Source organism: Protopterus annectens, chromosome 10.part0, assembly GCF_019279795.1.
Source record: "Protopterus annectens isolate FY-2018-M chromosome 10.part0, PAN1.0, whole genome shotgun sequence".
Taxonomy (NCBI): Eukaryota; Metazoa; Chordata; order Ceratodontiformes; family Protopteridae; genus Protopterus; species Protopterus annectens.
Genome location: NC_056744.1, coordinates 304690396 through 304711873, shown reverse-complemented (window position 1 = coordinate 304711873; position 21478 = coordinate 304690396). Strand labels below are relative to the sequence as shown.

General features: G+C 44.1%; 1 protein-coding gene and 1 pseudogene across 1 annotated transcript in view; both read right to left on the bottom strand.

The window, feature by feature from the left end:
* The window catches only part of SUCO (SUN domain containing ossification factor), a 1178094-nt gene extending 1164939 nt beyond the window's left edge, over positions 1 to 13155 (bottom strand). The window contains exons 1-2 of the mRNA XM_044086746.1: positions 12977 to 13155; positions 12436 to 12635 (exon numbers count right to left, since the gene is read on the bottom strand). Of these exons, the coding sequence (XP_043942681.1) occupies positions 12436 to 12635; positions 12977 to 13155 (379 nt within the window). The remainder of the gene's footprint in view (positions 1 to 12435; positions 12636 to 12976) is intronic.
* An 850-nt stretch (positions 13156 to 14005) lies between these two features.
* LOC122814131 lies at positions 14006 to 21195 on the bottom strand (annotated as a pseudogene).
* Between the last annotated feature and the right edge of the window lie 283 nt (positions 21196 to 21478).

Below are 21478 nucleotides of genomic sequence, written 5' to 3'. Positions count from 1 at the left end.
TCTAATTAAAGAAATTAAATCTTCTGCCAAAGAAAGCATTTGAGAACTAGAAGAGGGCCTGGATGAGGGGTTTAACAGGCACTGATTTAGTAGTCTTGGCTGCTTTAGCCCTGGCGAAGGCCTTAATGGACATGGCTGCTGGAGGCCTAGCAGCACCACGTGCTGGGGTAGAGACATCCAAGGGGATGGTATCTGATAAGTCAGTCACCGTGGTGGGTAAAATTTCTGAGGTCGATTCAAGAATTGTAGCAGGGGCCTCAGTTGTAAGAATAGGTTCAGCTGTACTTTGAGCAGTTTTCGGTTTCGCCGAAACCGAGACACTAAATAGTTTGCTTTGCCGTGGTTTCGGCGAAACCGCGGATCGCGAATGTCGGTCTTTATCTTTGCGTTTTGGGGGTAGTCGGAGAATCCGGCGACATAATGTCGCAAAATCAGTACCGAAAACTGTTCTGCAAACTCCGACCGGCGCCTAAGCGTTACGTCGGTTGAAAGAGGCACAGGCGAACAGGCTGCTACGTCGTGGGCTGGGCCTAAACAAGGCAGACAGTAAGAGTGGAAATCTTTATGAGGTATTTGTTTCCCACAGGTTAAACAATTGTTAACTTTTCTGACATCGGCTGAGGCAAGAAAGAGTCCCCAGGGTACTTAGCTTTAGAAGTCTTGTAGTATTCGGTAGAAGTAATCTCTGGATCCGACCGACCGGCACTTGCGAACAGCTTCTGCTTGGCGCCACGGCAAGAAAGACTGAGGAAAATGGCGTCGGCTGATGCTTTTATACCCGAAGACCAGCAGAGATGACGTCGGGTGGAGTGCGACATCAGCCGAAGCCAGACCCGGACTTTGGAATCCGGCCGACTGCAGGGCTGCCTGACGACAGGACAACCCACTTGTTATGACTGCAGATGCATCCATGAAGGACATCAAGCCTAAAGCAGATGCCCTATGCTGACCATCTAAAAAAACTCCAGCTATACTCTGTCGCATATTGCCTACTCAGAGGCTCTCTGCTGAACATACAAGGCCATGTCAAACTCAGACCTGTTGGATATGCTACACTTAAATCCCAATCCCTCAGAGCCACACGCTCCAGGGATCTAAACCTGATCATCACAATGAATAAAACATGCTGGAGGGATAGGTTCCTGACTCGGAGACTCCCTATACTCTGGAATAGACTGCCCATACATGTCAAGCTGACTGCCTATTTGGCCCTTTTCAAAAGGAACCTTGATGATTGGATGGGAGATCGGAAATTCACCCAGGGGATCAAGTCAGTCACCCTGCTAGACAAGGGACCAGGGAAATAAATATTCTGTGAAGAAATAGCCAGGGAATTGTTATGGCTAGGCTTGTATAGGCCCTAGGGCCGACAGCCTAGTACTAACCTATGAACCAACCAACCTATGAACCTATAGGATATATAGGCTTCGCTCCCCACCCTGCCCCCTATTCCCTCCCGCCCCCAGTGGTCCCATCTTTATTGCACTCAAACCCCTCCCATCTTTCTAATAGCCAACCACAGCACTAACCCAACACTACCTCCTCCATCTTCCCACTACTATCACACCTCCTCAACTAACATGTACAAGCATACCTTTCCTATGCTCACTGCATGCACTCTCCTTGCATATCTTACATCCTACCAAAGCTCCATCATTCCCCACTCAACCACCACCAATGAACTACTACTCACACCACCACTCATGTCTCACCCACACTCAGCTCCCCTCCCACCAGCTCAAGAACCATCCCTATGCACCCCCCACATATTCTACCAACTATATTACTCAAACATAAAGCATCCCTACAACTTAACATAGTAACCCTCCCACCATACCTATTACCGACAGAGCACAATCAAAGTTTCCCTTATAAACAGACACATTCAAAAACCGAGAAAACTAATAATCTCATGCTTATTAAAACTAGCCCTAAGTGGAGACCTCCACCCCAACCCTGGCCCTACCATCTCTAACCCCAATCTTCATAATCAGACTAGAAACCACAACTTCTCCCATATTACAGCCAATAGAAAGCCAAGTGACTTCCTTCTACTATGCCTAAATACTAGAAGTATATCCAACAAAGTCCATGAACTCCATGCCACCATAGACTTGTACTCCCCAGATATAGTCATCCTGACAGAAACCTGGCTAAAATCTCACATTACCAGTGAGCAAATACTCCCTACAGGTTACGGCATACTAAGAGTAGACCGGCTAAACACAAAAGGAGGTGGTGTAGCTATAATATTTAAACAGCATCTAAACATTCAGATCTTAAAATCATCAGCTCCTCAAATAGGCAATGAAGAAATATATACCAACCTCAAAATTAACCAAAACAAAACCATCAACATAACTGGATGCTACTTCCCACCCAGCCAAAACATCCCTCCCCTAGAAAACCTCCTCAGCTGGTCTACCCACCATCTCCCCCAAGAAACTATCATCTTAGGTGATTTCAATATTGACTGGCAATCCTGTTCTGGCAACAATCCAACCCATCATGTACACCTTCATGGCTTCACTCAACTAGTCCGGTCACCAACCAGGATAAATAAAAACTCCACCAAGCACACTACCCTGGACTGGATACTAGTCAGTAAGAGCCCCCAGTCGTATATAACAGGCTGCTTATCAGATAGCCTCAATGATCACTCCCCAACATTCCTACTCAAAAAATACCTATACCAAGCTAAACCTGTCATCTACCGTCAAATACATAAAAAACTAAACTCATTATAGCAGAGTGCTCCTCCAGGCGTCTTCTGAAGTTAACTCCTACTGCTCCTCTACGCGTCAAATATTGATTGTTCATACTTGCATTACTAATTCCAAAACCATGTTACATACAAAGTACCAGGATATTTTGTCTTTTAGCATATGTGATGGCAAACACAACTGTATTGATATTTGACCTCTCAATGAGTATTTTCTAAAACTGTAAGGTGATAACTTCATTTTTTAAAGGCTTAAGCCATGCCCACTGGGAGTTAAAGGCACACACTCAAAAGAGCTGTACCACAGGGAATGAGTTAACCCACTCACATTCATCTCATCCCTCAAAGAATGTAACTGGCATCCTCTAAAGTACCTCAGTCTAGATGATGCAGTTGAATTTTTTAATACTACCCTCCTGAACATCCTTAATTACCATGCCCCCATAAGATTCTCCAGAACCAAAGCACAACCCTCCCCATGGCTACAGAAAAAGTACAGTTTTGTACCTACCATAAATGTAGATGTCCGAGAGGTATGCATCTGCAGTCCTAACATATGGGTTGTCCTGCCTCAGGCAGCCCTTCGGTCGGCCGGATTCCAAAGTCTGGGTCTGGCCTCGGCTGATGTCGCACTTCACCCGACGTCATAGCTGCTGTCAAATGGGTATAAAGGCATCAGCCAACGCCATTTTCCTCAGTGTTTCTTGCCCCAGATGCCAGGTGCCCTCTAGGAAGGCTAAATTTGGATAAATGCAAATGATTCCAAACAGTAGAGAGCAAACGAAAATAAACATGTATATACATATATACAAACAAATACACCATAATAGATTCCCCCAGCTAGCTACAAGATGGGCAAATACCCTAGGAGTACCACAGAGGGGAAGGAGGGTGGGTAATCCTGACTGCAGATGCATACCTCGGACATCTACATTTATGGTAGGTACAAAACTGTACTATGTCCTTCAAGGATGCATCTGCAGTCCTAACATATGGGTAGAATACCATAGCCAAACTGGGGGAGGAGGCACTAAGATTATTATGGTGTAGTTAAGATCCCTTGCAAAACAGCAGTTGCAAAACCTGCCCGGGATCTGGAGTATAAAGGTAGATTATAATGCTTGGCAAATGTATGCACGGAGCTCCAAGTAGCAGCCTCTAAAATGTCTTTGGTAGCCACTCGTAAGAAAGCTGTAGTAGTGGCTGTAGCCCTTGTAGAGTGAGGTCTGATGTTTTCTGGAGTTGTCTTTCCATGAAAAAAGAGTAACAAAATCTAATGCAATTTCCTATCCATTTTGAGATAGTCTGTTTTGAAATTGCTTTTCCTTCCATTCCTGTTGCATATGCTACCAGAAGCTGGTCAGTTTTTCTATTGTTCTTGGTTCTGTCCAGATAGTAGCGCAATTGCCTGTGCACATCCAAGGTATGTAGTAGTCTTTCCCCCCTGTTCTGTGGGTTGGGGAAGAATGTTGGTAGGTGGATTGCTTGGTTCAATGATACCCTGGAGACCACCTTTGGCATAAAAGTAGGGTTAGTTCTCAAGGACACTCTATCCTGATGGAAGATAAGGAAGGGCTGTACTGCCATTAAAGCCTGTAATTCAGAAACCCTTCTTGCTGAAGTGATTGCAAGCAGGAAAGCAGTTTTCCAAGATAAGAACTGTAATTCTGCTGTTGCTGCTGGTTCAAAAGGGGGAAGTGTTAACTTCTCCAGCACAAAGTTAAGGTCCCATGTAGGCAAAGGTGGCTTCCTTGGAGGTTTACATTTTTAATTCCTCTCAGAAACTGCCTGAGTAGAGGATGAGAGAAGACTGGAGGATCCATGTTGTATTCTGCTGAAATTGCTGATGCATGAATCTTAATGGAGGAGTAAGACAGGCCATTGTGGAAAAGTTCTGCTAAATATTCCATGATGTTAGCTATGTTTGCTAATGATACATTTTCTCCTTTTGCTGCACTCCAAATGAGGTATCTTTTCCATTTGGCTGAATAAGTTTTCCTTGTGGAGGGTCTGCGAGCCTCCAGGATAATGTCTTTAACCCTCTGAGATACATCTGGGTTATTTTGTTTTATGTAATATTCCAAGCAGCCAGCTGTAGTGTTTTCAAGTTTGGATGTAGGATCTTGAAGTTGTTCTGTGTTAGCAGTAAAGGAACTAGAGGTAGAGGCCATGCATGTGCCCGAGACATACTCCTCAGTAGCAGGTACCAATGCTGCCTCGGCCAGTCTGGAGCTATCAGGATGATCCTTGGGTGATCTTCTTTGATCTTCAGTAGCACTTTGTGCATCAAAGGAAGAGGTGGGAATGCATATGCTGTCAGGTTTTCCCAACTGAAGGATAGGGAGTCCACCTTCCAAGCAAGAGGGTGGTATGTCCTTGTGCAGAATTTCCTCAATTGGTGGTTGTGTGGGGATGCGAACAGGTCTATTTCTGGTAGCCCCCATTTCTTTGTTATGGATTTGAAGATGTCTGGATGCAGCATCCATTCGTGGGCATCCGTGGTTGTTCTGCTTAAGGTGTCTGCTAGTATATTTTCTTTTCCTGGCACAAATATGGCCTGGAGCTGAATGTTGAGGTTCAGGGCCACATTCCACAGGTCCATTGCCATCCGGCATAGAGGATAGGAGTGTGTGCCTCCCTGTTTGTTGATATACCACATGACTGTGGTGTTGTCCGTCCTTATCAGCAAATGACCCTGTTGAAGAAACTGTCTGAATGTCTGAATTGCCTGTTTCACTGTCAGCATCTCTTTTTGATTTATGTGTAGGTTCAGCTGGTCTTGTGTCCATAGGCCTTGTATACACTTGTCCACCATGTGTGCCCCCCATCCGAGGTCTGAGGCGTCCGTGGTGATAGTCTGGCTTGGGTGAGGGTTGTGGAAAGGCAGTCCTCTGTTCAACTGACAGGCCTGAGCCCACCACATGAATTCTTGCTTCAGGCATGGAATTATTGGAATTTGGGTTTCTAGGCTGTGCTTGTGCTGAGACCATAAATTCCTTAGGTACCATTGCAACTTCCTCATATGTAGTCTGGCATGTGGAATCAATATTATGCAGGATGCCATGTAACCCAGGGCTTGCAGGACTTTTCTTGCTGTAAGCTGGTTCTGTGTTGTTAATGCCATGAAATAGAGTGGTAGTTGCTTTTGCTTTTCTGCTGTGAGAAATGCCATTTGGTTTGATGTGTCCAGTTCTGCACCCAAGAATGTTATCCTTTGGGATGGTACCAGCCTTGACTTTATGTTGACTGTGTATCCCAGGGCTTGCAGTAGGTGAATAACCTTTTCCAAATCTTTTGTTAATTTGATCTTGTTGTCCGCTTGTATCAGGCAGTCGTCCAGGTATGGATAAATTTGAATTCCTGAAGCCTGCAATGAGCAATTACTGATGCCAGGCATTTCGTGAATACTCTGGGCGCAGTAGATAAGCCAAAGGGCAATGCTGAGAATTGATAATGCTCTGATCCTGCAAGAAATCTGAGGTATCTTCTGCAATCTGGTCGTATAGGGACGTGCAGGTATGCCTCCTTGAGATCTAGAGTCACCAGCCAAGACTCCTTGCCCAGCATGGGAAGAAGTTGCTGTAGGGTCAGCATTTTGAATTTTGGAACAATGAGATATGTGTTCAGAGCGGACAGGTCGAGAATAGGTCTCCATTGGTTTTCTTTTCTTGGTACCAGGAAAAGTCTGGAGTAAAATCCTTGTCCTTGTTCCATAGACGGTACCTTTTCTATAGCTCTCATCCTTGGTAAGTGGTTGATTTGTCCTAGAGCGTTTGCTTTTTGGTTTGGTGGTAGGTTTGGCATTCCTCTCTTTCTTGGTAGAGTATGGAAGTGGAACCTGTAGCCTTTGTCTATTGTCTGTAAAATCCATTTGTCTCCTGTAATGCAATGCCAGTTTACTGAAAATAAGGCTAGCTTTCCGCCCAAGGGTGCTTCCAGTTGTTCCCTGGTAGGCGGTATCAGAGCCAAGTCATTGTGACTGTCCTGTGGAAGTGGTAGTAGCTGGATCTGTGGCAGTACTTCTCTGGTTGTTAGGCTGCCACTGACGTCCCCTGTAGGCACCTCTGGATTGACCACTTCCTCTTGGGTGCCTATTTCTGCCTCTCTGTGCTCTGGAAGTGTCTGGAAAGGACCAATTCTTCGAAGGCCAATTTCTACTAAACCTCGGATACTAGACCTGTAAGAAATCCTTGACTGTTTGGACAGATTTTGCTTTTTCTTCCACCTTCTTTAACACTTGCTGTGCAGGGGAGCCAAACAAACTTTGTTTCTCCATGGGAGCATCTAGGAGCTTGGACTTCACATGGTCTGGTAAGGATTGCTCTTTTAACCATGCATGCCTTCTGATCACTGTACCAGTCATAGCTGATCTAAAGGAAGCCTCCAGTGCATCATAGCCGCATTTTAAGGAATGGTTACTGACCTGCTGGGTGTTATGTACCAAATCCTGTAGGGACTTACGGTCTATAGGATCAGGAGAAGGCAGTTTTTTATTTAGCTGATTAACAAAAATTCCTGATACTGAATCATGTGGAATTGACAGTTTAAGGCCCTAGCCGAAAGAGTGTTTCAGGATCTGCAATAGGAGCCTTATACAAGTGATAGTGTGTGTCCGGGACCCTGTAGTATCTGTCGGGCTTAGCAGGGGCCGGGGGAAGAGAGTCAGGGGCAGTACAAGCATCATTAAATGCATCATCTACAACTGTTAGTACTGGAGGAATGGCTAAAGGCCTATGCTGTGGTAAATGTAAAAAGGTCCTTAGCCTTTTCCTTGAATCTGAAAAATCCTGGCCCTGCCATTGAAATTGCTCTCATAGCATGCAAGGTTTCCCCAAAAGAAAATTCCTCAGGAGGAGAGGCAGAAGGAATGGAGTCTTCTGCATCAGAGTCCTCATATGGAGAATAAGGGCCTTCTGGAGGATTTGAGTTTTCTGAATCATCCGAGGAATAATCTGTTGAAACTGGCTCAGGGGGCTCTGCTCTAGGCCTCTTCTCTGGAGGGGGATGAGAGGCCCTGTCATGATGAGGTTGGGATCCCCTGATCAAAGAAATGAGATCCTCTGCCAGGCTGAGCATTTGTGAACTAGAGGTAGGCCTGTGTGAGGGGGTTTTAGTAGGCAAGGCCTTAGAAGATTTAGCTGCTTTAGCCCTAGAAAAAGCCTTGATAGACATAGATGCAGGGGGCCTAGCAGCTCCACGTGCAGGAGTAGATCTGTCTAAAGGAATAGTATCGGATAAATCCTGAGAACCTGCAACTGCAGGTGGAATTTCAGTAGCAGATTCAGCCATGCTGTGTGAGGCCTCGGCTGTAGGAGGCATGCTTTTGGCCGAAGGAAGAACCGTGGACTCTATTTCAGCCGAAACAGAGACACTCGCGGTTGGCTTAACCGTGGTTTCGGTTAAAACCACGGACCGCGAGTGTCGGTCCTTTTCCTTACGCTTTTTAGCTAATTGTGAAGTCGGAGTCTCCGACGGCATGTTGTAAGCAAAAGCGGGGCCGAAAAACTCCTCTGCAAACTCCGACCGACGCCTAAGTGTCCGTCGGTTGAAGGAAGCACAGGCTAGACAAGCTGCTACGTCGTGGTCTGGGCCTAAGCAAGGAAGGCAGTAAGAGTGGAAATCCTTATGAGGTATTTGTTTCCCACAAGTTAAACAGTTATTTACTTTTTCTGACATCGGCTGAGGCAAGAAAGAGTCCCCAAAGGGGTACTTAGCTTTTTAGAAGTCTTCGGTAGTAGTAATCTCTGGTTCTGACCGACCGGCACTTGCGAACAGCTTCTGCTTCGGGCACCGCGCAGCAAGAAAGACTGAGGAAAATGGCGTCGGCTGATGCCTTTATACCCATTTGACAGCAGCTATGACGTCGGGTGAAGTGCGACATCAGCCGAGGCCAGACCCAGACTTTGGAATCCGGCCGACCGAAGGGCTGCCTGAGGCAGGACAACCCATATGTTAGGACTGCAGATGCATCCTTGAAGGACATCCACCAAGTCAGAAATGAAAAACAGGGATAAAGCCTGGGAGCACTGGCGCAAAACCAAAACCCCATCAGCTAGACAGAAACTCCTAGAACTATGCAATAGTCAAAAAGCTAATTAAACAGGACAAATCCCAATACTACCAGTCTGCCCTAGACTCCTCTCAACACAGCCCCAAACAATTCTGGTCCTCCATAAACTCCATCCTCCACCCAGGTAAAGTCAGTACCCCTCCTCCTAATATCCCTCACTCCTCAGAAAATATTGCTACCGCATTCAACACACACTTCACCCAAACCATACTATCACTAGCTAAACACCACAACTCCCCTTTCCCCTCCAACTCACACCTTCAACTAGTAATCTCCCCACTGCCTTCTCTTTTTCTCCTGTACCTACCTCCAACATAAAAAAACTCTTAACTAAACTTAAACCCACCAAATTAGCAGCAGACAGCCTCCCAAGTGAATACCTACAAATCGCAGCTGATGCTCTGGTCTACCCAGTATCCATCTTGATTAACCGATCTCCGTCAGAAAGTTACGTTCCCACACTGTGGAAAGCATCACATAATTCCCCTCCACAAAGGTGGACCCTCCACAGAATTAACCAGTTACCGCCCCATAGCTATTCTCTCTCCACTCCCCAAAATACTAGAGAGATGCATACACTCTCAAGTCTCAGACTACCTCCTTACTAACAACCTCCTTTCCAGTACTCAGCATGGTTTCCGACCAAACCAAAGCACCACCACTGCCTTACTCTCCTTTACTAACACTATCCTTCAGCATAAAAACAATGTCTCTCTCTCCTCTGCTACTTTCCTCGACCTATCTAAAGCATTTGACATGGTCCCACACAAACAACTTATCTCTGTCCTCAATAACCTATCCTTCTCACAATTGGTCACCAAGTGGTTTCAGAGTTACCTGCCTGACCGCCAACAATCCATTGTATGGCAGAATGACACATCTCCCCAACTACCTGTCTCCATAGGGGTTCCCCAAGGATCCATCCTTGGACCCCTACTCTTCTCTGTTTATACCAATAATCTAGCCTCTGCCACCAAACATGGCACACTCATACAATACGCAGATGACTCTACCATCATCTGCTCAGCCCAGTCCCTACCAAAACTGCAAAAAGTCACACAGGAAGCCTTTTCCTCTGTTGAAACATGGTTATCAGATGCCCGATTAATACTCAACCCAAACAAAACTAAACTACTCATCTTCCAACCCACCAAACATACTCAAAAACAACTCTCACTTTAACATCACGGCAAAACACAACAACACTATATACCCAACTGAACACACCAAATTGCTAGGCGTGGAAATAGACAATAAACTAAAATTTGACATTCACATATCCATGACTATAAAAAAAAGTCCACAAAAAACTAGGAGCGTTATACAGAAATAAGCAATTTCTCACCAAAGCAGCAAAGATTTCAACAGCAAATTCCCACCTTATCTCCACCCTACTCTAGGCCTCTCCAATATATACCAACCTAAGGCAATGTGATCTAAACAAGCTAGAGACCTGCTACAACAAAATCACCAAATTCGCCACAGGGGCATCCTACTATAGTCACCACTGTCTCTCACTTGCTGAACTGGGCTGGCTTGAACTCCCTGACATCCTTCAGTGGTATCAACTCTCACTCGCCTACAAACTAGTAAACCATCCACTAAATGTCCCATCCCCCCAGAATCTACTCCAACCCTATCGCACCACCAGACCACTAAGTTCCAGCAGCAAAAATCACTTGCAGATCACTAAAGCCAATAACTCTGCTGGTGAAGCACTATCCTCTTGCGCCATAGCCAAATTATGGAACTCACTCCCACCCACAATTACCTCCATACCATCATACACCCACTTCAAAACCTTACTAATAGCTCAACTAAAAACATGCTGGCTATGCCCTTGCAACTCCCACTAATATCCACCCCATCCAACCACTACCTTTCTTTCCACTCCACTAACTACCTTGATTATAGCAAGCTCAGATGCTCACAAGCCAGTACTTATTATACAGCACGAACTTCTTCTTCTTGTAACATTTGTTAATGTCTGGTATGCACTTCACAGATAAAGGTTCTAGTGGTCTACTGATGTACTACGTTTTGCATCGAACTTCTTCTTCTTGTAACGTTTGTTAATGTCTGGTATGCACTTCACAGATAAAGGTTCTAGTGGTCTACTGATGTACTATGTTTTGCATCGAACTTCTTCTTCTTGTAACATTTGTTAATGTCTGGTATGCACTTCACAGATAAAGGTTCTAGTGGTCTACTGATGTACTATGTTTTGCATCGAACTTCTTCTTGTAACATTTGTTAATGTCTGGTATGCACTTCACAGATAAAGGTTCTAGTGGTCTACTGATGTACTATGTTTTGCATCGAACTTCTTCTTCTTGTAACGTTTGTTAATGTCTGGTATGCACTTCACAGATAAAGGTTCTAGTGGTCTACTGATGTACTATGTTTTGCATCTGTAAATATGTTTTACGTAATTGCTATGTAAATTGTTAATCACTATGTAATCCAATGTAAATACTGTCTATTTTAACTGTGGAGCTTTTCTCCCCGGGCCTCCGCTGAAAATGGACCTACGTCCAGTCGGACACTCCCGGTCAACAAATTTAAATAAATAAGTTTTTGAAACTCTTGCTTCCACTATAGGTCTAATAAGGGGGTCTTGAAGGTCCTTGTGGATCTTCGGGACTCAAAAAATTGTGGGTATTTTTGGATGCTTTACCACCATAAATGAATGTTCCTCAGGTGTAAATCTCATGGTTCACTACTAGCTCTTCCAAAGTCAAGTCAACTTTCCTATAGGAGGAGATGTTTTTCTCATTAACACATATCATCATAGTTATCAGTATATAGTATGGTTAGCATCTTATTTACATAGCTATTTTGGTTCATGATGACTAGGCCCCCTCCCTTATCGGGCTTCATTGCCCCGATGTCAGAGTTACCACAAATGTCTTTTAACATATCCATTTCTTCTTTTGTGAGGTTTAGATATATATATATATATATATATATATATATATATATATATATATATATATATATATATTTATCTCCTCTCTATCATTTCTCTTAACATTCATGTTCCTAATATCATTCTCACACATTTCTTCCAAATATTTGAACAGTGGGGTGTAATGGGGGTTAAATTCACTTTTTTCTTACATATATTCCTTCCTTCTGTTGTCACTTTTGCGCCTTTAAAATAAAAATCCAAGTTAAGCTTCCTAGTGTAAAGCTTTAAATCAATAAGAGCTTCATCTAAAGTGGCATTTTTGTTAGGCACAAAGGACAGGCCTTTTTCAAACACATCTGCTAGTTGCTCACATATATCTACATTACTGTAATTATATATTTTAAAGTTAAAGTTTGTTACAAACAATCTTATAGGGTATCACTTCATCTATCTGTTCCTGTTCCGTGTGTAATTTATTCTCCAACCCCCCCAGGCCCTCTTGTTGTTGTTGTAGTATCGGTTCTGGTTGTGTGGGTAATACCCCTTCCCCTGGTTCCTCAGTCACTCGGGCCTCATCGGGGGGGGGGTATTCCAAAGTGTCTGGTGTATAAGCACCATCTTGTATTTCCATTTCCTGGGGTTCAAATACCTCCTGGCTGGTACTTACATCTCTGCCATTTCTTATCTGTCCCAAAGGGGGTAAAGGGTATACTTTCCCTTCCTTATACTCACTTTCATCCCTTGCCAGTTTACGATTCTTACCATCTTTAATATCATTCACAGTGCAATCAATTCTGTTAAATATTTTAAAATAATCCATTCTTTGGGATTCAAACAATAAATCTTTGTGCACGTTGTCAATAATTTTTATCTGGTCGACTAACTCTGTCGTTTTTCTGTTATTGTCCTTGATTAAAACAGTTAAGCAGCTCCTGTTTGTTAACAACAGTTCTACAAGTTCTTTATATAAGAAAGAATCCTTTACCAGTCCTGAGGGGAATTTCCACAACCTGAGCCCTTTTGGAACTCGCTCTTGTCAGAGTACATTCCCCTAAATATGCATTTTCAACCTGCAACTTGCTGTACCTCAAACTAAGGTCTTCCAAAATAGTTCAGCAGTTGTCTCATTGTTGTGTCGACTTCCTTACTCACTGCGGTTTAAACTAAACAGTCATTCTCTTTCTCATCTTCCACCCCTTTCAGCTCCTCCATATGTAGTGCTATGCAAATCACTATCCTCCGATTGGTCATTGTTTGGTGGGCGTACTCTGACCTGCTACCAAACACACCCATACCAGTTCCATTGTAGCAAGCCTGTTCACCGGGTGCTCTAGAGTCAGTCTGTTGTAATTTTTCCACAACATGGGTGAGGTTTGCAACTGTGGTGTCTAGTACACCCAGAGATTTAGCCAAGTGCGATATACTCTGTGGATCCGCCACCTCCATATCCATCGCAGCACCAAACTTTATGAAAAGCACACACCAACCACAAACTCATAAAAAGCCAGATAGAAGTCAGTAAGATCCACAACCAATTTGAGCGAGCACTTTCATGCATACATACACTGTATTTGGACCTACTGTCTCAGAAGTGGTTGGCTCACACAGACATTACTGAAAAGAACCTGAGACCTTTACAGGTACTGAAAGACAGCTTCTTGAAGATTTATATAAATATAGTGTAAATGGGAAGTTGAGAGAAATCTTTTTGTTAGTAACAATGGATGCTGTATCATTTCCTGCCATCCCTCATTCTTTGGGAATTTCTATGGGACATTAATTCCTTGTTAAACATAGCGAGTATACCCAAAGTAAAAATGTTATTTGTATGTTCCTGGAAATTGCGCAAGTAAAGAATGTACTTCTCTTTGAAGGACATTTGTTTATAAAGAAAGTCAGCAAAGCTATGGGCGCACCTTGTGCCAATAGCTACACCAACATAGTCATGGCTGAGTGGCAGAACAATTCCCTGCTAAATTTGGATGAATTATACCCCATTTGTCAGCTTCTACAGGAGATCTGTAGATGGTGTGTGCGTGTGGCGACTGAAGAACAGCTTATGCTGTTCATTAGCTATCTGGAGTCCACTACGTCTTTTCTAAAATTCACATACAAGTTCTCCTCTAGCAAAATAGATTTGCTGGATGTGCTTGTTAGCACTGACAAGGAGCATGCAGACTAAACTACATAGAAAATCTTGTAGGAGGAATGCCTTTTTGCATGGGGACAGTACGCACCCCGGCCATATATTTTCTGAGCGTTATCAAGGGTCAAACAAGGAGTGTGGAATAGTGTGCCTATGTCTTTATTTTACACTAGTGACATGATTGGCATTATTAAGTCGAATTGGTCTATATTGAGCTTAGACAATGCTATTTTATAAGTTGGTGGTCACAGACAAAATTTTGCTTTTAAGAATAAGACAGGTCTAAAAAGGCAGGTTTGTAATAAAAATGCAAAAGAAAAAGATAAGAGACTAGGTGATGGTTGGGCAGGTACTAAACAACACCTTACATAGTTCATAGATTAGTACTAGGCTAATTGTCCTTGTGGACCATTTTAAGCCTAGCCAATTACCCCATGTGAGAATCAAAGCCTGCATCTTGTGTCTTCAAGGTAAGCACCATAACCATTATGCCAACCTCCTACCTCTTTTTTTTTTTTTTTTTTTTTTATTAAATATATGCAACACATGGCTTAGTATTATACAGCTACTGCAAGTTTATACACAAGAAACTAATTATTCTAGTGTCTGGGCATAGGTGACTTTGGACATTCGTTTTCTCCCTCCAAGACGGACCGTAGTTCACCATTTTCTTTCAGCTCCTTAACAATATCAATCCCTCCAACAGTTCACCTTTTACATACAGCGGAGGGCAAGTTAGCCAGTTGGAATATGTTTTTAATCACTGCCGAACTTCATCTTCCAGTATCTCAAAACTCTCAAACTCAACAGCACACATTCATGATTGCTAGCATCTGCCTGCTGAATCCACATTCTTGTTGCCCTTAATAAACACCATCACCAGTGCCTGCCGAATGCACACTCTTGTTGCCCTTAATAAACACCATCACCAGTGCCTGCCGAATGCACATTCTTGTTGCCCTTAATAAACACCATCACCAGTGCCTGCCGAATGCACACTCTTGTTGCCCTTAATAAACACCATCACCAGTGCCTGCCGAATGCACACTCTTGTTGCCCTTAATAAACACCATCACCAGTGCCTGCCGAATGCACACTCTTGTTGCCCTTAATAAACACCATCACCAGTGCCTGCCGAATGCACATTCTTGTTGCCCTTAATAAACACCATCACCAGTGCCTGCCGAATGCACACTCTTGTTGCCCTTAATAAACACCATCACCAGTGCTTTATTTATAAGAGATTTAAGCCCATCTTCCAGCTTTTGTGCCTTAGGGCAGATACTGTGCAGATGCAGTAAGCTCCTTCACAATATTGAGCCCCCCCAACCAGTAATCCATTTACATGCAACTGAGGATAAATTGGTCAATTGGTATAAGTCTTCAGTCCCTGCCATACTTCATCAGAAAGAGAATGTCAAAACTGCTGAACTGCACACCATGTCGATTAAGAAGGTCCACAATCTGTCTGCTGAAACCACAGCGGGGTTCCTTAAAAAGCATGCAAGGTGCAGCATTTATCAGTTTCTTCAAATGTACATTTAGGTCTTCGTTGTTTGCATCAACAGCACCTACTTGTACTGAACTGGAAAAGTACAGTTGTGTACCTACCATAAATGTAGATGTTAGAGTGTATTCACTGTTGCAGTCATTACACTTGGGTTAGCCTGCTAGCAGGGAGCCCGCAGTCTTAGCCTGCTAGCAGGGAGCCCGCAGTCGGCCTGAATTCCAAAGTCTTGGTCTGGCGTCAGTTGCTGTCGCCTCTTCCCTGACGTCAGTACACCAGGGGTATAAAAGATGCAGCAGACGCCATTTTCTTCAGTTTTTCTTGCCTCAGATGTCAGGTGCCCCCAAAAGGGTAGGCTAAAAAACATTACTTATAGAAGCATGCACTAAAATAAACAATACCTTCATCTACAAGCAAATACACCACATAGGTTGTATAGGATAGAGAAGTACAGACAAGTCCCAGCAAAGAAAGGGGGATGGTGGGTGGGTAACCTGGACTGCAACAGTGAATACACTCTAACATCTACATTTATGGTAACTACACAACTGTACTATGTTCATTATGTTTCACTGTTGCAGTCATTACACTTGGGTTGAATCCCAAAGCCGAGGTTGGGCGGCTGGGTCTAAATAGAATTAGGAGTGGCTATAAGGCCCTGCAAAACTGCAGTGGAAAAGCCTGCTCTGGATTTAGAGTAAAGAGGCAAGTGGTAGTGCTTCGCAAACGTGTGCGCTGAAGTCCAAGTTGCAGCCTCCAAAATATCCTTCGTTGGTACTCCTCTGAGGAAGGCTGCCGAGGTGGCTGCTGCCCTGGTAGAATGTGATCCAATGCCCTTAGGCACCGATTTGCCATGTTGCGAATAGCAGAAACAAATGCAGTGTCCTATCCATTTTGAAATGGTCTGCTTTGAGATGGCCTTTCCTTGTGATCCTGCAGCATATGACACTAAAATGTTGCTCAGTCTTCCTGAAAGCTTTAGTTTTGTCCAAGTAGAAGCGTAGCGGTCTGTATGTCCAAAGAATGCAGAAGTCTCTCCCCTTTATTCTGCGGGTTTGGGTAAAAGGTAGGCAAATGAATGGTTTGGTTAAGAGCCACACTGGACACTACCTTAGGCATAAATGTTGGCTTTGTCCTTAGAGAAACCCTGTCCGGATGGAAGATAATGAAAGGTTCCACAGCCATTAACGCCTGTAACTCTGAGACTCTTCTTGCTGAAGTTACTGCTAGGAACAGAGCTGTTTTCCATAAGAATTTTATCTTGGCTGTATTGGCTGGCTCAAAAGGAGGCAGTGTGAGTTTTTCCAAGACAAAATTGAGGTCCCATGCAGATATTGGTACTCTCCTTGGAGGTCTTATGTTTTGGCCCCCCTAAGGAACTGCTTAAGCAATGGATATGAAAAAATAGGTGGGTCTGTATTGTAATGAGCTGAAATGGCAGAGGCATGGATCTTAATTGATGAAAAGGATAGGCCTTTGTCCAGCATCCTCAGTTAGATATTGTTAATGGAGGAATATTTGGAACAAGCGTGTCAATTCCTTGTGCCTGGTTCCAAGCACAGAATCTCTTCCATTTTTCTGCGTAAGATTTTCTGGTGCTGGACCTCCTGGGCTCAAAAATAACATCTATAACCGCTTTAGAGAGAGGTGTATTCTGAATGGTTACAGTATCCGCCATGCAGCTAGAGTTAGAGTTCTGAGTTGGCTGTGCAGGATCCAATTGTTTTGTTGGGTCAGTAAATGAGGAGTTTGAGGCAATGTCCAGGCTGGGCCTTGGGACAAGCTCCTTAGTATTGGGTACCAGTGTTGGCGTGGCCAATCCGGAGCAATCAGCATCATATGTGGCTTCTCTCTCCTGACCTAGGGGGTACCTTTTGGGAGGAGAGGCAGTGGAGGAAAGGCAAGCTGAATGACAAAGCATACACTTTCCATGCTTGTTTGTGATAAGTCCTTGTGCAGAATCTCTGAAGTTGGCAGTTGTGAGGAGAGGCAAAAAGATCCATGTCTGGGCATCCCCATTTCCTTGTTATCATGCTGAAGATTTGTGGATCTAGTTTCCACTCGTGAGGGTCCATGAGGTTTCTGCTTAGTCTGCCAGAGCATTTGTTTTTCCTGGGAGGAATCGTGCTTGCAGGTGTACTTGGTAAATCAATGCTGTGTTCCACAAAATCATAGCTTGTCTGCAGAGGTCATGACTGTGGTGTTGTCAGTCTATCAGCAGCTGTCCTGGATGAAGTAGGTCCTTGAAGGCAGTCAGGGCATTTTGTAAAGTTAGCATCTCTTTTTGATTGATGTGTAGATGCCTTTGGCTTGGGGGTCATGTGTCCTGAATACATTTTCCTGCCACATCTGTTAGTGTTTGCCTGGCTGTGGGTAAAGTGAATGGCTGTCCTTTGTTGTGGTGACAGGCCTGTGCCCACCATCGACACTCCTGTTGCAGGCAGGGAATGAGTGAAATTAATGATTCCTAGCTGTGGCAATGTTGAGTCCAAACACTTTTTAGGTACCATTGTGGTTTCCTCATATGCAGTCTTGCATATGGAATTAGCAGAATATAGGAGGCCATGAAGCCCAGAGCCTGCAGAATTTTTCTTGCAGATAACTGGGTCTTTGTTGCCATGCTTTCGAAGTAATAAGTCAGTTGCCTTTGTCTGGTGTGAGATAAGCCATCTGGGCAGTTGTATAGCTTGCACCCAGGAATATTATCTCTTGAAAGGGTACTAGTTTTGATTTATTTTCATTTACTGTGCACCCTAGGCAAATTAGTAATCTTTTACAAGAATATCTTTCTGCTTGAATAAGGCAGTCGTCCAACTATGGATATATTTGAATTCCTCTTTGTCTGCAAAATGCAATTACTGGTGCCAGGCATTTTGTGACTACCCTGGGTGCAGTAGACAAGCCAAAGGGCAATGCAGAGAATTGGTAGTGCATTGAGCCAGCTATGAATCCGAGATATCTTCTGCAAGACTGTCTGATTGGGACATGCAGGTATGCCTCTGAGGTCCAAAGTTACAAGCCAAGCCTTCTTGCCCAGCATGAGCAGAAGCTGCTGCAGAGTCAACATTTTGAATTTCGGAATGTCCAGAAAAGTATTTAAAATAGACAGGCCCAGAACTGGTCTCCATGCTTTGTCCTTTCTTGGCACTAAGAAAAGTCTTGAGTAAAATCCTTGTCCATGCTCTTGTTGTGGCACTGGCTGAATAGCCCTCATGTCCATGAGATGAAACTTGGTTTTGTGCCTCTGCCCATTGATTGTGTGGCAGGTCTGGCATACCTTTTGCCTTTGGAAGAGTGTAAAAGTGGAACCTGTAGTCCTGAGAGACTATATTTAAGACCCATTTGTCCTGGGTAATCATGTGCTGATTTTGCTGAAAAAGTGCTTGCTTTCCCCCTAAGGGGGCTGCCAAAAGATAAATGCTTGGCATTGGTAGAGGGAAGTCATTGGGACTGTTTCCTATATGGCTGCGATTTGTCTTCTCCGCTTTTGGAGGTAGAAGCAACCCACTGTTTGGGCCTGTATGAGCCCTGGGGCTGTTGTCTACCTCTAGGGCATCTGTATCTGCCTCTTGTGGCCTGACACAGGAAAGGACCAATTCTTAGAAGGCCAGTTCCTGCTAAATCTGGGTGGCAGTACCTGTAAGAAATCCTTCACTGTCTGCATAGATTTAGCTTTATCCTCCATTTTCTTCAACACCTCTTCTGCCTTAACACCAAACAAAAGTATCATGCTGTAATGGAGCATCCAATAATTTTGCTTTAACATGATCAGGCAGAGTCTGCTCCTTTAACCAAGCATGCCTTCTAATGACAACCTGTTACAGCGGCCCTGCAAGAGGCCTCCAGTGAAATCAACCACATTGCAAAGTAGGTTTTCCCACTTGTTTAGCTGCATGCAATAAATCCTGCAATTCCTTGTTCTCAGCACATTCAGAATTTGTCAACATTTTCTGTTATAACAGAGACATTAAGTATTGCTGATATTTAAGGATATGAAACTGCCAATTTAAAGCCCTTACAGCCAAGGTAGCAGAAGTGTAAACTCCCCCCCCCCCCATCTGTGCAGTGCCCTAGAATCTCTGAGGGAACAGGGTTTTTTGCAGTAGCAGCCTTGACCCCTTTGGGACCCTGAGAAATGGTTTCTGGGTCAGCAGCAGGGTTTTTATATATGGAAATTTATGAAAATCTGGAACCCTGTAGTATCTGTCTGGCTTAACAGGTGCAGGATGTAGAGAGTCTGGAGACAGGCCGGACTCTGAAAATACATCTACAATGTCTAGAAAAGGAGGAATAGCAAGAGGTCTGTGCTGAGGTAGTAAAAGAAAGTCTCTGAGCCTTTTCTTAGAATCAGAGTAATCTTGGCTCTCCCAGTGGAAATGCTCCCTCATGGTATGCAGGGTTTCCCCAAATGAGTAATCTTCAGGAGGAGAAGCTGAAGGAATAGATTCTTCAGCATCAGAATCCTCATAGGGAGGAATAGAGTATACCTGTCCTGAAGAAGAGTCAGAGGAAATGGAAACCTGATCAGAGGAATCATATTCAGTGTCTTGCCTACACCTCAGGAGAGGGATGGGAACCCCTGATCAAAGTAATTAGGTCTTTGGCCATTTTGAGCATCTGTTTCCTAGGCATGGAAGTCTGTCCTGGAGAATGCTGTACTTGTTTCCTTGTCTTTAAAGCTGTTTTAGTCTTTGTCTTGGATGCTGAAGTTGGCTCGATATAAAGCTGTGTAGGTCTGAAAACTACCCTCAGAAGCCAATGCCTGCTCAGCGGCTCCAGACCCATCTGAAGGATTAATTTCCGAAGGCCCACTACCTTAGTATCCAGAGGACTAGCTGTCTCCACATGGGAGTTGGAGGCGGCCTGTGGCTCTGAGGTAGCGGGTGTCAGGGGCTGCGAGAGCACCTCACTGAACTGGTGAATGGCCTAGAAGAGGCTTAGTCAGTTTTGGACCTCAGATGCCTGTCCTTTTCTTTTTCCTTGCGCTTTTTATGAACTCCGGTCGTCGGCTGTTCCGACGGCATTATGTAGTTAAACCTTCGGCCAAAGTAATGAAAAGCAAAATCGACCCGACGCTTAATAGTGCGCTGGTTAAATCTAGCATAAAACAGACAACTAGCAACATCGTGGTCAGGGCGTAGGCATGGAATACAGTAAGAATGAAAATCCTTATGAGGTATTTGCTTCCCACAAGAAATACAATTGTTAACTTTTTCTGACATTGGTCTGGAGCAAGAAAAAAAAAAAAAAAAAGTTTCCCCAATGGGGTACTTTGCTTCATAGAAGACTTCGGATCTGAAATTCAATTTCGAAAATCTCAGGAGTCGGCCGACCGGCACTTACGAACTGCTTTGGCTTCGGGCACCGCGCAGCAAGAAAGAAAATGGCGTTGGCTGCATCTTTTATACCCCTGGCGCACTAACATCAGGGAAAAGGCGACAGCAACTGACGCCAGCCCAAGACTTTGGAATTCAGGCCGACTGCGGGTTGCCTGCCAGCAGGATAACCCAAGTGTAATGACTGCAACACGATGATCATGATGCTGAACTTTCTTGGTTAATTGTGGAGCGTGAGCACCATCCAACCTATCAATCTTCTGAGAATTCTTAAACAGAAATGCAGGAACAGAAATTATTTCATAATTCTCAGATACTTCAGGTACAGTCTCAGCTTCCATGTTCAGGAATGTAACTTGGGAATATTCCTTGGCTAATTCGCCCATAACTTCAGTCATCTGATTGCACTGGGGAGCCCATGGAGCCCAAAAGCGCAACACTGCAAGGGACTTGCCACTTTTCTGAACCAGCTCCCCAGAGTGAGCGACAGATGAAACCTCCATCAATTTATGTACATTTATTAACACATCAGCACATTTTATTCATCCAGTCACCCAGTTTGAGTATACATTTGAAGTTAAAGCTAACTGTCGAACCAGGAATTTGATTTATCTGGCGACATGCACAGTTTGCCACAGTTTCTATAGCATGGCAAGCCTGCATAGAGGGTAGGAGCGAGTCCCTCCTCACTTGTTTATATACTACATCACTGTGGTGTTGTCTGTTTTGATCAGTACAGCCCTTGGGAAGAGAAGGGGTCTGAAAGCTGTCAATGCATGCTGGACA